Here is a 16,490-nt window from a genome sequence, read left to right on the forward strand (position 1 = left end):
GGAGACCCGGGTTCGATCCCTGGGTCCCGAAGTTCCCTAGAGAAGGAAATGGCAATCCACTCCAGTACTATTGCCTGGAAAATCCCATGGACAGAGGAGCCTGGGAGGCTACAGTCCATGGGGTCGCAGAGTTGGACATGACTGAGCGATCTTCACCGTATTATTACTGAAACACAAGTAAAGCAACTGTGTGGCAGTGTGATTTGGACGGGGTAAAAATAAGCATTAATGGAAACAGACTCTGGAAGTAGTTCATCTTGATTCATATTCCAAGTGTGGATAGATAGTGCTAGTCCCTCAGTCATGTCCGACTGTGCAACCCCATGGACTGTAGCCTACCAGGCTCCTCTGTCCATGGGATTCTCCAGCAAGAATACTGGAGTGGGTTGCCATTCGCTTCTCCAGGGGATCTTCCTGACCTAGGGATTGAACCCAGGTCTCCCACACTGCAGGAAGATTCTTTACTGGTTGAGCCACCAGGGAAGCCCCTTACTATTTGTATAATCTTGGGCAAGTTATTTATTATTTTTAAGCCCCATTTTCCTTATCTTAAAACTACAGCTCACTTCTACTTTAGAAACCTCAAAAGATTGCTAGGAAATTTAAGTGAGACAATCCATATAAGGTATGAAGTGCAGTGGGTGCCTGACACTTAGTAAGAACTTAAGTCTTACCTATTCCTCATCTAGTAACTGTTTTGGGGCCTCATATGCCAAAGCCTAACTAAAGCTGAATATGGAGAAGAGATAAGAAAAAGTTGAAGGTTATCATTGTTGTCACACCACATAGTCTTGCCATCTGAACAAACCCACCTCACAGAGGTTGTGTTTGGGGAGTTGGAGGAAGAGATCCTCCACCTCCAATACACAAATGTACCAGGGCAGAAACCTATTCATCAACTCATTTATCTCCTCTACTGTGCACGGCTAACCTAGCTCCCAGCCTCCCTGTAGAACCCAGTACTACAGAACCGAATGTAGGAGCAAAGGCCACTCTCTTCTGGTCCACAGTATCCTCCTAGGAGCAATCCTTGAGGCATGATGACCTTACAAGCCACACATGAAGCAATGGAGCCTGGGCCCCAAGTCACTGCTTAGAGGACAGGTACCCACTGATCAGGAGACCCATTTGCCCTTAGATGAGTTCAGAAAATAAACTTCCATCAAGCTTGAGTCACTACATAATTTTTTAGATTTGTTCATTGCAGTAGTTAGAAACTGCCATTCTCTAATAATGTGTCGAATCTTTTTTATTCAAGTACTTATGTTAGAAAAAAAAACCACACTTATAAAGGGCAGGGTTTTCATTTTGTTTTGTCAAGGTAAGTTATAGTTATTTATATAAACAACAGGAATAGACTTTGAATTCACTTATTCCAAACACCTGAGTTACTCTAAACAAGGGGAAAGTTTAAATTATTCTGCCTGCTCCCGATTATCGGTGTCCATCACTTCCTGAGAACACTCTCTAAAATCTATGTAGAAATTGTAGAAAAATGTAGAAAACACTGCTGTGTCGGGCAGGCAGGAAAACAAAAGAGCTATCATCACTGTAGCGTTACACAACCTTATAACAACTTCTTTCTTCTCAAGCAGAGGGAGAACAGAGCCAGAACATCCTTCAGCAAATTTAACACCTAAGCCAGGTTCCCTCCCCCACCCAAATATGACCTCCCTAGGCCTTTCTTTAGGGTCAGTCTTCCTGCTGAACCATTCCTCCATCCTTAAATACCCAACAGAAAGGCGGTTGTCACTCACCCAATGCATGGGTTGGTCTGGTACCTCGGCGCCGTGTAGGAGAAAGGAGAGATGTTCTTGTCTACAAAAGACCCAAACCCCAACCGGAAGTTGCTGGTGAGCTTCCTCATCTCCTCAGCTAGCTTGGTGCCCAGGCTCCGGATGTTTTCCAGGTCATCCTTCATGGACAGAGAGAGGTCCATCAGGTAGTACAAGTCCACGGGATAATCCTCCACCTGTCGAACCTGCAGCTGGAACGTAGTCTTGTCACCTGTGCCAACCGAGAGACCATGCGTGTTAGAGGTAGGTCATCCAGTTTGCTGGGGCGGAAGGGATGGGTTTTGATTTCAAAGCTGGTCCACCTGCGACTTTTCTTTAGTGACCATGTGCCTCTTGGAAGACATCTTTTTCCTGGAAGCAGAGTGACTGATGGAATACAGGTGCTAAGGATGCATCTCTAGGTTCTTTCACACACATGGGGTCTTTGTGACCCCACGGACCACAGCCTACCAGGTTCCTCCATCCATGGCATTTTCCAGGCAAGAGTACTGGGATGAATTGCCATTTCCTTCTCCAGGGGATCTTTCCCACCCAGGCATCGAACCCAGGTCTCCCACATTGTGGGCAGATGCTTTACCATCTAAACCACTAGGGAAGCCACTCCTTTCACACACAGGGCTCAGCAATTTTTAAGGAAACTCTTTAAGACTGAGTCTCCTTAGCAGTGTTCTGTTTTCTCAGCAAAAATGACTTTAGGTAATTGGTGGATAGTGAACCAGACAATTCCATGGACACAAACTGGGTGACTGACCAAGATGTGAGTATGGCCAGGAGACTATAAAGGTGTGTGTGAAACAGAAAACAGGGAAGAAATGAACAAAAGAAGGGTACAGATATAAGAACTGAGGTGGGAAGGGAGAGGAGAAGGCAAGAGAAAGGGGGAAAACAAAGGTGGTTACTTAAAATACCCCCACAAGGGCAAAAATGTTTATGCTTATATTGTGTTACCTATTTCTACCTCTCTAGCCATTTATCAAACAATAGTATTTAGTTCTAGGGCATATTTGACATTGCAGACACAAATCATTATCATAAATTATCTATAAATAGGAGAGTATTACAAATTTTAGCACCATCAAAAAGAAAAGGGAAAAAAAAAAAAACACTATTAGATTTATCTACAGCTACAAGAGAGAAAACAGTTTTTGGTTCTATAATAAGACAGTCAACAAACAAAGGAAAAAGAAATTGATTCAGAGGAAAAGAACAAAGAGAAAAAGGCAGTGTCTGGGAGGCGTGGCCTCTGCAAGCTTGCCCCACGGGCTGTGCAGAAAGGCCCAAGTCAGCGCAGTAACTGGGGGATGCATGCCAGGACAATGATTCTTCATCATTTCATAACCTCTAAAAACACACTGTTCAGACATAATTTCAAGAAGTAAATCCTACCAGGTGATTCTATCTGCCATCACAGTTATTAGCCCCCGAGAGACACCAAGAGATGTCTTTGAACTCTTTGCGTAGAACTGCCCACACACGTTTGAAATGTGGATGTACTCTCTTGTGTTCAGAGGTGCAATGTCGAAGGTGACTTTGCTCCCACATGAGGGTCCACACCTCATATGCCTACAGAGACATTTCAGAGGAACCAATCCTTCACCTCTAGCTGACAACCAGTGGGTTGAAGCCTTCTTGAACTTGCAGGAAAGGAGACCCAGCGGTCTGTTCTCCCTCCCCTCCTCCCATCCCAGACGAGGCATACTTCATTAATTAGACCGTGAAGAATCTAAGGACCCAAAGATTTTAGTCCAAATTCCAGCTTTGCCCCTCAACTAGGGATGCCACCCAAATCTCCATTTCCTTAACTGTAAAATGGCAATAACAGCACCCAGCATTAAGTCTATGAAGCACTCGTGTGAGAAGGAGTCTTGTAAGCAGTGAAGGCCTGCCCAAATGCAGAATGATTACTATAATTACCACTGTAGCCTGAGTGGCGGAGCCCAGCCTGCTTCCCCTGACTTGTCCTTGCATGTGCTGCTCAAGCCACCTGGAGATTGATGTAGTTTGGGCTGCCTGTTGGTATGAGTCTATTTTTAAAAACCACTGGAGTCTGACTCAGAGGAATGTTCGAGATTTCTTCCAGAATGAATTCCGGACTGCTACAGTATCTGTCTCTGGTTCCCATGAGGCAGAGAGAGCAGTTCTCAGCACAGGGCCCCTCCCATCCCTGGATGCCACACCACAGTAGGGGAGGGGCGGCGGCCTGCAAACATGTCCCCTTTATTCAAGCCTATGACCTCTTTGCAGGGTCTTCTGTGGTTTTCTGACCTGTGCCCTTGTCCCAAGGTCCCAGCTACACCTTCTTTAATCCAGAAGCTGCTTCCACCTTTGGGGGGATTATGACCAGTTAACAGATGAGCACTTTAGGACCAGGAAACAGGGAACCAGCTTGGATTCATGGAGGCTGGGAGGCATCCACGGGAGGGAAGTAGACACTAGCCTTGGAGAGCAAGAGCCAGGTTGGAATCCAGACCTTGTCACCAAGGATTCCAGACCTCAGGCTCCTTTAAACTTGCTGCCCAGTTTCTAGATCAGTAAAATGGGGAAGATGTTCATTACTGTGGGTGTGGAGGACACTCTCTCTCTCTATATATATATACACATATATATAAACACTGTACAAATGCTTCTATGCAAGAAAAACTTCAACCCCAGGTCCCCTGAAAGTCAATTATTAAAGCAATTTCCTGTGGGGCTAAAAAGAGAGACAGAACATTCTGCCAAAAACTTGTGTAAATGGCTAACAGCCTTCGGTATTATACTTAACTCCAAATTTTCCAGACATGAAGGCAAACAGAGAAACGAGATGTGATACATAGGTCGCTCTGTATGCAAAAGGTTCTCTATTGTGAATTAAGAAATCTATTGCCAGTAAATTCTAAGAGAAGCTGATCATTAAAACACACACACACACACACCCCTCCCCAAAGGGAGACTGCAAATGCTAAAAACAAAAACAAAAAATTTCTCTCCAAGTTTTCCAAAAATGGAGGAATGTATGAAAAAGGGTTAAATCATTAATGTTCAAAATAAGGGTTTACGGCTATCTTATCTATGCTGGATTTTAAATGCTACAAACTCCTCAGTAGTCCTTGACAATAATGGAATTTCTGTAAATGTAATCAAGGAAGAACCTTTGTCACAAATTAAAAGGGATGTTGTCTATAAACTTAAATTATACATACTGGCCCATCTCAGGGAACACTGCCTCCCAGATACCATTGTTTATCTGCTCGAAAGAAACATCCCAACCAGGCTTACCTGTGAATGGCTGCAGGAAGGAAGGAATTAAAACATCTCCTTTGAAGCCTGCTGGGAACCAAGACTTTGCCTCCTCTCCTTTTAGTATAAAAGTGAAAGCAAAGGTCGCTCAGTAGTGTCCAACTCTTTGCGATGCCATGGACTATACAGTCCATGGAATTATCCAGGCCAGAATGCTGGAGTGGATAGCCTTTCCCTTCTCCAGGGGCTCTTCCCAACCCAGGCATCAAACCTAGGTCTCCTGCATTGCAGGCGGATTCTTTACCAGCTGAGCCATTAGGGACGAAGCCTGAATTCTAACTCAGGGAAGACGCTTCTCTGGGACACTAGTCCACCATCTCCTTGCTCTGCTGGCTTTTTGAGTAAAGCCATTATTTCTTGTCCCAACAACTTGTCTCGTGATTTACTGGCCTGTTACACAGCAAGCAATATAAGCTTGGACTCAATTAACAGCAGATTTTGGAGGGACTGACACTTCTGGACCAGTTCTCAGCATGGGTGCTAAGTGTGGGAGTTAAGCTACAGTGTCCCAACTCCCTGATGAGGGAGCCCCCAGGGTTAGCTGACTGAAGGTGAAGCTCTGCTGCAGGCCAGAGGCACCTCCTGCCAGGAGAGGGTCTGGGGCACCTTCTCCATCTTTGAGTACACTTCTGGAACCAAGTACACTTGAAAAGGAAAGTGAAGTCACTCAGTCATGACCAGCTCTTTGCGACCCCATGAAATGGAGCCTACCAGGCTCCTCTGTTCCTGGGATTTTTCAGGCAAAAATACCAGAGTGGGTTGCCATTTCCTTCTCCAAGGGATCTTCCCAACCCAGGGATCGAACTCTGGTCTCCCGCATTGCAAGCAGACACTTTACCATCTGAGCCACTTAGACACACTCAAAAATACATCCAGCCGCCCAGTTTGGCACCACCTGAGACGTTAAACCAGTCGCCACCTCTTGTGAGTCCAGGAGGATGAGAGCCAGGCTCACCTCCACTGTGGACGCTCAGTCTGTACCTGTCTCTGGTGACACCAGCCCAGCCCACACGTCCCCCTCCTCCCTCTCCACGTAAGACCCCTACAGGTTCTTCTCCCTGTGTGGCTGTCACCCTCTTCTCTGGGGCCAGTCCACAAAATCCCCGCCTTGGGCCCAGCAGCAGAATCAGAGAAATAGGATAAAACAAACACCAAAGTAAAGCTGATCACCTCACACCTGTGAGGACACGGCTACTCCTGCAGCCCCTCTGGTTCCTCCAGTTTCCAGTTCAGCCAGCCTCAGCTGTTTCTGCACAGAACTCACGCCACTGCTTGGCTCCTCAGTGTAGATTCTCCGTCCATAATCAAGTATCTACCAGCACTGCCTCTGAAATGTATTTTTAAAGCTTTCTTCTGTCTTCCCTCCAACAAAAAGTGAGAAGTTATGTTTCCTGGGAACATATACCAGATGACAAACATTCCCAGAAAATGAACGTAGAGAATTCTAACAACAACTTTTGGTTTTCCTAAAACTGATTTGTGTTCAAATATTTTAGACAAAGTAGCATCTAACAGATAAACACTCTCACTATCCCCATTGCAAGTAGTTTTTGATTCCTTAGAATTATACTTCTGTGCTAGAAATTGAAAGAAACGTTAAAATCAGCTACATTATAAATGGACCACAGCTGAACAGGGAATTAGGGCCCCAGCACATAACTTCTAAGACTATCACCCAGCTCTCTGCTCACTGAAGCAGAAGGCAATTAAGACTCAGAATTAAATCCAGACCCATAATGAAGAATCGCCTCCCTGGCCCAGAACAAGTCTGGGTGCTGCACCAAACGCTACTCCCCCTCCTCAGAATTCTGACTCGACAGATGGAACCATCAGAAGACGTTACTGACCTTTACAGTACCTGACGCCAAGCAATTAGGGCTCAGCATTTTTAGTTTCCTTGAAAATAATCTTAGTTTGGGCTGCTATAACAAGTACCATGGACCAAGTGGCTTATAAACAACATAAATTTATTTCTCACAGTTAACAACAGTGTAAGACCAAGACTAGGCCAGTGTGGTTGGGTTCTGATGAGAGCCCTCTTCTGGGTTTCAGACTACAGACTTCCTGCCGAAGCAAGCAGAAGAACCCTCTGGGGTTTGGGGGGTTTGTTTTTATACTACTAATCTCATTCATGAGGGTTCCAGCCCATTACCCAATCACCTCTTAAAGGCCCCACTTCACTTCTTAATACTATCACATTAGAGGGTTAGGATTTCAACATATGAATGTTGGAGATACAAACATTCAGCCCACAGCGAAGCACTATCCACCCATTATCAAGTGTTTTTAAGTGTGTGCATTGTCAGTCTGGGGAGCAGACCCAATACCCAAGTCAGGCACGTGCCATCTCCAATCAGAATGTGAGAGACGGGAGAAAGGCAGTATACACAGGGATGGAAAGAAGCCCATCTCAAAAGCAACCCATCCTCTGCAGTTAACAGTACAGTCCCAGGGCAGTTTCCTGGCTCTGATAATGTGCTCCAGTTATGTAACAAGTTATCCTTGGGGAAAGCTGAGATGGGTACACAGGGACTCTCTATTATTTTTGCAACTTCTCGTGACTCTAAAATTACTTCAAAATAAAACATTAAAAAAAAATGCTTTAAAGCTGCCAATCAGAGGTCATTTTTTAAGAGACTAATGGACTGAGGCAAATCAAGACTTAAGTAAACCCTTTCTAATTGCTCCACCCCTAGCTTTTCACCATTTCAGTATGCTTTATTCTCAAGTTTATGTTCTTTCTTAGGGATTTTATGTTCTTCATTAAGGTTTTTTTAAGATTGTTATCCTGACATACAGTTTCCAGGATTGGAAACAGAATGGAAAACATGATCTTGTGTTTATACAAAATCTTGCTTGAAGTTTGGCAGTCCCTCAAAAAGTTAAACACAGAATTACCATATGACCCAGCAATTCCACTCCTAGCTATACACTCAAGATTATTGAAAACATATGTCCATACAAAAATGTGTACATAAATGTTCACAGCAGCATTAGTCATAATTGTCCCAAAGTGAAAACAGCCCCAAATATTCATCGACTAAAATGTGGTATATCTATACATATACAGTGGAACATTATTTGGCCATAAAAAGGAATGAAGTCCTGATACATGCTGCAGCATCCATGAATCTTGAAAATATTTTGCTTAAGTGAAAGAAGCCAGACATAAAAGATCACATATTATGTGATTTAAATGAAATGAAAAGTAAGCAAAACCCCAGAGACTGAAAACAGATTAGTGGTTGTCAGGGGCTGAATGCATGTGGTGGGGAGGGAGAGAATAAGGAGTATTATGGGCTACCGGGCTTTCTTGTTGTAGTGGTGAAAATGTCCTGGAATCATATAGTGGTGATGCTGTACCACTTTGCAAATACACTACACACCACTGAATTGTATACTTTAAAATGGTAAGTTATACAGTATGTGAGTTATGTCTCAATTAAAAAACAAAATAAAAATTTTTAAATTCTACTTAAAAAAAGGGAAAATTATTCTTTTTCTTCCAGGCTTATTCTGGAATAATAACCTTGCCTGGGTGAAGTGCCTCATATATAGTGCTGAAGCTTGTCCTTGACTAGTCTGGCATAAACCTAATAAAGTGCTACACATTTCACTCAACAAACACCTATCATGAGGTCTGGGGGAGCTGGGCAAAGGAGACACAAAAGCATTTCTGAAATTACACAATGGAGAAACCAATCGCTGCATACCTGAATGCCTTCCCCAGAATCAGAGGGGCATTACCTTGAAATAAGTATGCACTTGGTAAACTGAAAATGTTGCTAATTACAACACACTATTCTTCTCTTCCCCCAAACAAATAAATATCTGGGGTTTGCCTGTATTTCTCTTTATTAATACTGAAATTTTCAAAATTTTAAGAGGCATCATTGGCATCACATGTTTCTATATTTGAGAAAGAAACGTGCTCATGAAGTTCTAGGCCTCTAGGAATTCAGATTTTCATCAGGTCTCCTCACTTTTCACTAATTTTCTTCTCCAATTCTCTATCTTCATCTCTATAGGCTGAAATGGGCTCTCCGTTATTGCACCTTCTGTAGGAACAGAGCTGCACACAGTCCTTACATCATGATATTGTATAAACACAGAATCATGTATTTTTATTTTCAATATTGGAAACTGAATCACAATGCTTAGTGAGAGATGTAACTATACCAAATAAGACTGCTTTCATTCTTTAACTGAGTGTATGTTGAGCTTCGTGCATAAATAAGCATTGCGCATAAACTGAACGTTATGAGGACTTTGCACAAGGAGGATCCCCTTATTCAAGTCATTTCTTTGGTGGCTGCTTCAAAAGAATTGATAACTCAAACCAAACAACAGTCTCTCTGCCTTAGAGCCACACCTTAATTCTCATTTTAAAAACTGGAATTGAAACTGTGAAATCTTTGGCTTTGTGTGACCTCCAGCTTCTCCCTAAATTAAATCTACCCTCAAGAATAAGGATTCACCCCCATGAAGAATATTTCTTGGAGACAGCGGCACAGGCTCAGAGCAATTCTAGATGAGGAGTTCCCAAAATAAAAACGTCCCTCAGTGATGACCCTCAAACTCTTTTAGAGGTGTTAATTTTGGTCTTTGTTTTCAAAAACTGACTGAAAACGGTACACAGTAATATATCATCATAAACATATGAACACGAATACATGAATCAAGACAGAAAACCTAGCAAAAATGAAAACAGTGTTAAAACGGATGATTTTTCAAGGCTTTTCTTGAAGTGCCTGTTACACAGTTTTTAAGATAAAAAGGAAAATACACCACTTATGTTAGCCAATAACCATTTTTATCATACGTTGTGCTCTGATAACTTACTAATCTACAAGGATGCCTATGTCCCCTTCTAGGTCAGAGCCCTTGACCTTGAGTCGGAATCAAAGATTAACGTGAGGAGAGGCATTCGTCTTTCCCCAGAGGACACCATCAAACATCTGCCCACTCGGCTTCCTCTTTTCTACCCACTCACACAGTTCTGGAAGGGCTCCCTTCTCTCTCTCAGCTTGGAACCTCATTAAAGGTTCCGAGTGTCCCTTCTAGTCAGATGACTTGTAAGAACAGTATTTGAGCTAATCCCAGCACTAAGCCCTGGGCTGTACAGCAGTTCGCACTGCTCTATGTCCAGCAGGGCCACTGATACCTTCTTTTGTTTCTTATTTCCAAGACAAGTCAGTAGGTGAAATTAGACAGTTCTCAAATGCACGGTGACTCAGAGTCCTTTCTAACAACAACTAGAAGAAGCGTGACTGAACACTTACGATGTGCAGGGCCACGCTAGATTGTTTCTGAGATATGAGAATCTCTATCCAAATAGAGATGTGGCTGTCTCCAAAATCTGCATCTTTGGCCATGACTCTTTGAAAACAGTAATTTCAAGTTCTTAAAGTGTATTTAAACAAAGTCTCATTTAAGCCTCTGAATAGGGCTGTGAGGAATGAAGGTGACAAAGACCCTGAGATGCTAAGGAGTGGGGCCGCTTGCCCAGGGTCCCGAGCTAGAAACAGAGCCAGAACCCAAGCCCAGACAGCCAACCAGATCCCTCATCTTCCCACAGCCCCAGCCACGCCGAAGTCTCAACGAACCATCTGGAAATGGTTATTGCGAGTGGCTTCCTAGACAATAAGAAAGGAGAAGAGGCTAAAAGTCAACAGGATTCGGGGGGAAAAGGCTGCCTTCTCTCAACAAGTGATACTCTCTAATTTGGCCATGTTCACATCCTCCCTTGACATCACAAGGAACCTCATGTGTGGAATATGAGGCGAGAAAAGTGGTGAGCAAGAAGCCATGAGCTGTGCAACCACAAAGACCCAACACTGAACGAGGTTCACTGCTCTGCCTGCGAGCCCTTGAGCACACAGCTCCTCGGGTGTAAAATTATGTCTGCTACCTTTGGGTAGGTCAAGTAATTAGCACATAGTATGTGTGCAAAAACTGTTAGTCCCCTTATACCACAATCAACTCCAAGGCAGAGGTTCCAAGGTCATAAAGAAAAAAATATCTCTACTCTGCAAGTTTGCCACTTCAGAATGCCACCGATTCAAATTTGCTGACGGGAAAAAGTACTTTCTCCTGGAGGTAGCACGTTCCCTTAGAAACTTGCATGGACTAAGGAGTAAACGTACCAGCATCCTCCCATTGAAAATAAGAACATTATTCACAACAATCAAGATGTGGAAACAACCCAAGAGCCCATCCATGGGTGGATGGATAAACAACTGTGTCTACACAGCCAATGGAGGACTATTCAGCTTGAAAATGGAGGAAATAGACACATGCTACCTCATGGATGAACCTGGAGGGTGTTACACTAAGTGAAATGCTCCAGTCACAAACAGACAAATGTATTGGAGTCCACTTGTATGAGGTATGTGGAGTAGTCAAATTCACAAACACAGAAAGTAGAATGGTGGCTACCAGGGACTGGGGGGCAGTGAGGAGGGGGAGAGGGACTGAGGGGTTAGCATTTAATGGGTTCAGAGTTTCAGTCTGGGATAAGAAAAAAGTTCTGGAAATGGACAGTGGTGATGGTTAGACAACACTGGGAGTACAATTAATGGCACTGACCTACACACTTAGAAATGGTTAAAATGGCAAATTTTATGGTATGTATATTTCACAATTTTTAAAATAGCAAAGATACTCTTATTATCCCAAAGGCCTTGGCCCTCCCTTCCCGGGGTCTGGGCCTTGCCTCCCATCGCCCTCCCCTGCCAGGCTTCTCTTCCCACCATCCTGAACTGGCCCACCCCAGGGCACTCACCGGGCCTCAGGGTCACCGTGACCTCCTGCGGTGTCAGCTGGATGACATCGGACCCCGCTGGGCTGGAGCCCTTGCTGCTGAGCGGCAGGTTCCGCAGAACCTGGGTGCTGCTGGCCGGGCTCTCGAACTCGCCACCACAGCCATTCCTGATCAGGTTCGCCTTCAAGTCGCACCGGGAGGTGACCGACCGCAGGCTGCCGAAGTCCTGGAGGCACGGAAACAGGGGAAGAGGGCAGGGGGCAGTCAGGATGGCTCCAGAGCATCTCAGGCTGTGGATTCATCATCACCCCTCGACCTCGGACCCTCTACAGTCCATTTCCCAAAAGTGGACAAGATGGTCACCCCCACCCCAAATGCCTCACAGAGTATTATGAGAATTAAATAATGAACTGAGGTGCTGGACACGGAGGCATTTTATAAGTTGTAAACACACACAGTAAAACATTTGGCTGCACTGTTATTTTAATGGTCAAAATGCTTCTTTAAAAAAATGTGCCTGTCTACCTGATAAGCAGAAGAAAACAACTGATATGGTCAAAAGTTGCATAACTAAAAATTTTGAAAGATACAAGTGGCCGAGTAGCCGTCACTCAGACAATATCCCAAGGCCAGTAGGTGCCCAGTAGGGCCTCTGCAAGAGTCAAGACCAGGAAGTCAAGGAGACTTTGAAGTATTTTTAAGTAAGTGAAACCAGATGTGTTGTTCTGAGCTTCTGTGATTTTGTTTGTTTATAACTGTTTTTTTTTTTAAATTTTGTATATTGAACTCTTGACATAACAGGAGATCTTACCTGTCAACAACCTCAGGGATGCCACAATAAATATACATATAAATGTCTCCAAAAACACTTGTGGAACAAGCTGAGAAAAATGATTATTCTAGAAATTACAAGAGTCCAAAGCTGGGTTCTGTACAGTCAAGCTGGGCTCTGATAAAGCGATTCTGATGAAGCAGTTTAAAAAAACAAACAGTCTATCAAGGATGCCCACAATAGCTGAAGTTCTCTCTGGCATGGAATCTGAAGATAGCCATGCCTGATTTCTAGCATAGGCTCCTGCTGCCCAAGAAAGGGACAGACAGCACTGCAGACCCAGCAGCGAGTGACAAACCCTCCACAAGCTTCCGCTCTCTTCCCCTGAGATCCTCACTCGATATTTTAATTTTGAATAAGGGCAGATGCACATTAAAAGAGAAGAAACCAAAATCACAAAGACCAGGGCATATATTATGAGAGCTATGACCTTTCCAGGTGGCACAAATGTTATAAAGACAATGTCTCAATATCTCCATTCCTAAGCTTTAAATTCAATGAATGCAGATGCCCCAAATTATAAACTCGTGAAGGAAAGGAAGACTCATGGTTAAAAAATCCTCCTCACATGAGTGACATCCTGAAGTCTGATGTGCCAAGAGCCTCTGCCAGGTGTCAGAACAAAACAATTTCCAGGGAGAAGGGACCTCGGATGCATCACCTGGTCCAGCCCCTTGCTTCTACAGATGATGAGTCTGAGGTCCACATACCTAAGTTCATGCCTATGTTCACCTGAGGAGTTTAAGTTTCTCCAGCCTCAGCTTTGTGAACACAAGCTCAGTGTTCCTTGCATCATCTGCCGCCCTTCTCGGTCAAGGTCACTGCTGAATTCCAGAGCAGGAAACTAACTCTGTGACCCCAGACTCCATCCCCCTGAATTTAGCTGCTCCAGGTGCAGAACTCTTCTGCCACCTATCAAACTTGGAGGATAACTATCCACTTGATGCAGAAAAACAGGCATGAGACTTCATCTCAACATGGAAAAAAGGAAACTAGTTTCAGAATGGTCTCTCATGCTCAGCTGCTTGAGTTCATGTCCAAGTCTTTGCGACCCCATGGACTATATAGCCTGCCAGGGTCTTCTGTCCATGGGATTCTCCAGGCAATAATACTGGAGTGGGTGGCCATGCTCTCCTCCAGGGGATCTTCCCGACCTAGGGATCGAACCAGTGTCTCTTAAGTCTCCTGCACTGGCAGGCGGGTTCTTTATCACTAGCGCCACAGCTCTGTGGTGGAAGAAGTTTCAGTTCACGAAGGAAGCATCTGTCCACACAGTCTCCAGAAACACTGTCTCCAACCCTCCAAAGGGCTCAGGGAAGGTAACTGTATGACAGGCAACCCACTAAGAGAAGCAACAGAAGGCACACTGGAACTCGAAATATCTTTCATGGCTTTTAGTCACTAAACAGTAATTACATAAGAGAGAAAAACATAAGAAGCAGGCATACCAAACCTAGATGACTTTTGCTTTGTTCTAACACTGGTGCGCAGAGTTGTTACAAGCTGACCGTCTGCGCTGCCTCTGTCACCTGTCACATGGAGGATATAATGAGGTCTACTGCTCACCGAAATAGTACTTAACTCTCATACATTTTGTTAATCAAAAGCCCCTCCTGCAGCCAAGACCAGCGCTCAGCAGGCTCTCGGCGGTGGGGCACAGCGGCCAGGGCACTCGGCTCGTCCGCCTGCAGCACTCCGGCCATCACATCCTCTGCGCCTCACTGCCTGCTGCGGAAAGCCAAAACTCAAAAAAGATGTGGGTGGTATTCAGGGTGAAAAGATGGGTTTTGGTTTGTTCCTGAAACAGCAGGGTGAGGAGCTGAGAAACTGCAGACCTGGGGAAAGAGGAACCCAAGCAGGAACAGGGCGGGGTGGCAGGGTGCAGACCGTGGGCAGACGCCCTGATCCTGGTAAGAGGCGGAAGCAAATGCAAACTGGCGAACAGGGAGAGGGCCTGGCAGAGACTTGGGCAGGGGCAGGAAGCTGGGGCCCTCTGTGGCTGCGGCCCTGGCTCCATCGGAGCCCTCATGGATCTGGGGGAGGGGAGGGGAGGCCGAAGGTGAGTGATGACAAACTAGAATCTGTGCCCCATCAGCACACCACCGCGCAGCCCGGCTGCTGGGAGCGTCAGCACACCACCGCGGGGCCCGGCTGCTGGGAGACGGGTGAGTCCCGTCAGGGCTGCTGGGCTCACTCTACGCGCTGGATGGCTGTTCATGGGGCACGCACAATGGGCTGAGACGCTTCCCTTTCGCGACCACACAGCGGTGTTCTCCACAGATCTGTGTTTCATTGTGAACTGGAGCAGACACTCATGTTTTTCACTCCTTCCCAGCTCAAAGGAGAATACAGGTCATGACCCCTCCGCTCTACTTTCCCCAGCACGGTAATCTCCCAGAAGATCCAGTCAGCTGGTCTTGTTTCCCAGCCTCTAATCTGTCTCCTTCCTCACGTTCCCGCCTCCAGTCCTACTGACCCCTTCATTCCTTCTCTCCATGTCCACCTCCAAGGCAAAGACTGGTCCCCACAGCCCAGGTGCCCCAGCCTTCTCCCACCTCTGCCCCTACAGCCACCATCGATGTGCCCCAGGCCTCCCTGTTCTTGTCCCGGCGGGATTCCTTCCAGCGGCCTTGGCATTCTGGGTCCTTCTCCCTCTGGTTTCAGGTCAGTCTGAACTACTCCCAGCTACATCTCCTGAGGATGTCTCACCTTCACATCCCAACAGCCTCCCGTCTCCCCACAGCCCTCAGCACCATCGCCTAGCCTGCCTGTCTCCTCTCCAGCTCCCGTAACCCTGCTTTCTGTCCTGGGGGAGCACCGCTGCTTCAGCCCTGCCCACTTCTCCCCAAACACCGTCCTCTGTCCAGTACGCTGGCCTCCCTGCTTCTGGCACAGGCTGCTGATCCACAAAGCCCCTTCTCCCTTTTTCCCGGGCACACAGCTACATGAAGTCTCCCAGCTCCCTATGTACTTAGGCTGAGTGCTGTGACTGGTTTTAGATGAGAAAATGTGAGTGGAAATCACGTGGGCTGCCCCGAGGCCTTGCCATAAAAGCACCCGCGCACATTCTTACCCGCACACACCCCTTCACAGACAGCTGGGTTGTGAAACTTACTCTCTTAGAGCAGAGGCAAATGTCTACTTCAGAAACGTGAAGGACAAAATAGAAAAATAGGTAATAAGCCACCGGAGTCTGTTGTATGTCTTAGGCCGTGCAGCACAAACAGCACTGGGAGAGTTCAAGCTGGCGGAGCACAGCCCCGGGCTCTGACAAAGGGCAAGGGACAGGGGTTGAGTTGTGTGATAAGGACCGGCAGTCTCCCTGCCCCATGCCATATCCTCAACTAGGGTAGGGGAGAGTCTGGAGACTCTGACCTTAGAGCCAGAGGGTAAGATCTGTAGCTACCAGAGAAAATGAAGCCACAGTTGAAAGATGAAGGAGAGCCAGGAGAGCCAGGTTAACAGGGCCAGCCAAGCAGCAGAACCAGGCAGACAGAGTAGCATGAAGTGGGGGCGGGGAAGGGTGGCAAGGGCACTGGGTGACTCAAATGCCACACCTGTGGGAGAACAGAGTAATGGGAGGGGGACCTGGGAGATGGAATTAGGTTACAAGTTTGTTAAATGCAGAGTAAGGCGTCCCCACCCCCACCCCAGGTAAACAAGAAAGCCATTGTAGGATCTGAAGCAGAGGCGCTCAGTGGAATGTGTTTGGGGGTTAATCTGCGGTGGTATGCAGCCCGGAGTCCACAAGAACACACTGGTTAGGGACCCAGCCCCCTACTGGGTACCAGCCCCTCCACATCATGTGCTCTGCAGATAA

The 16,490-nt window shown here is 45.9% G+C and overlaps 1 protein-coding gene across 1 annotated transcript in view; it reads right to left on the bottom strand.

Annotated features, from left to right (window-relative positions):
* The window catches only part of ITGB5 (integrin subunit beta 5), a 113,676-nt gene that overhangs the window by 84,541 nt on the left and 12,645 nt on the right, over window positions 1-16,490 (bottom strand). The window contains exons 3-4 of the mRNA XM_055568456.1: window positions 11,860-12,064; window positions 1,758-2,007 (exon numbers count right to left, since the gene is read on the bottom strand). Of these exons, the coding sequence (XP_055424431.1) occupies window positions 1,758-2,007; window positions 11,860-12,064 (455 nt within the window). The remainder of the gene's footprint in view (window positions 1-1,757; window positions 2,008-11,859; window positions 12,065-16,490) is intronic.

The sequence above is a fragment of the Bubalus kerabau genome, chromosome 2 (genome assembly GCF_029407905.1).
Source record: "Bubalus kerabau isolate K-KA32 ecotype Philippines breed swamp buffalo chromosome 2, PCC_UOA_SB_1v2, whole genome shotgun sequence".
Taxonomy (NCBI): Eukaryota; Metazoa; Chordata; class Mammalia; order Artiodactyla; family Bovidae; genus Bubalus; species Bubalus kerabau.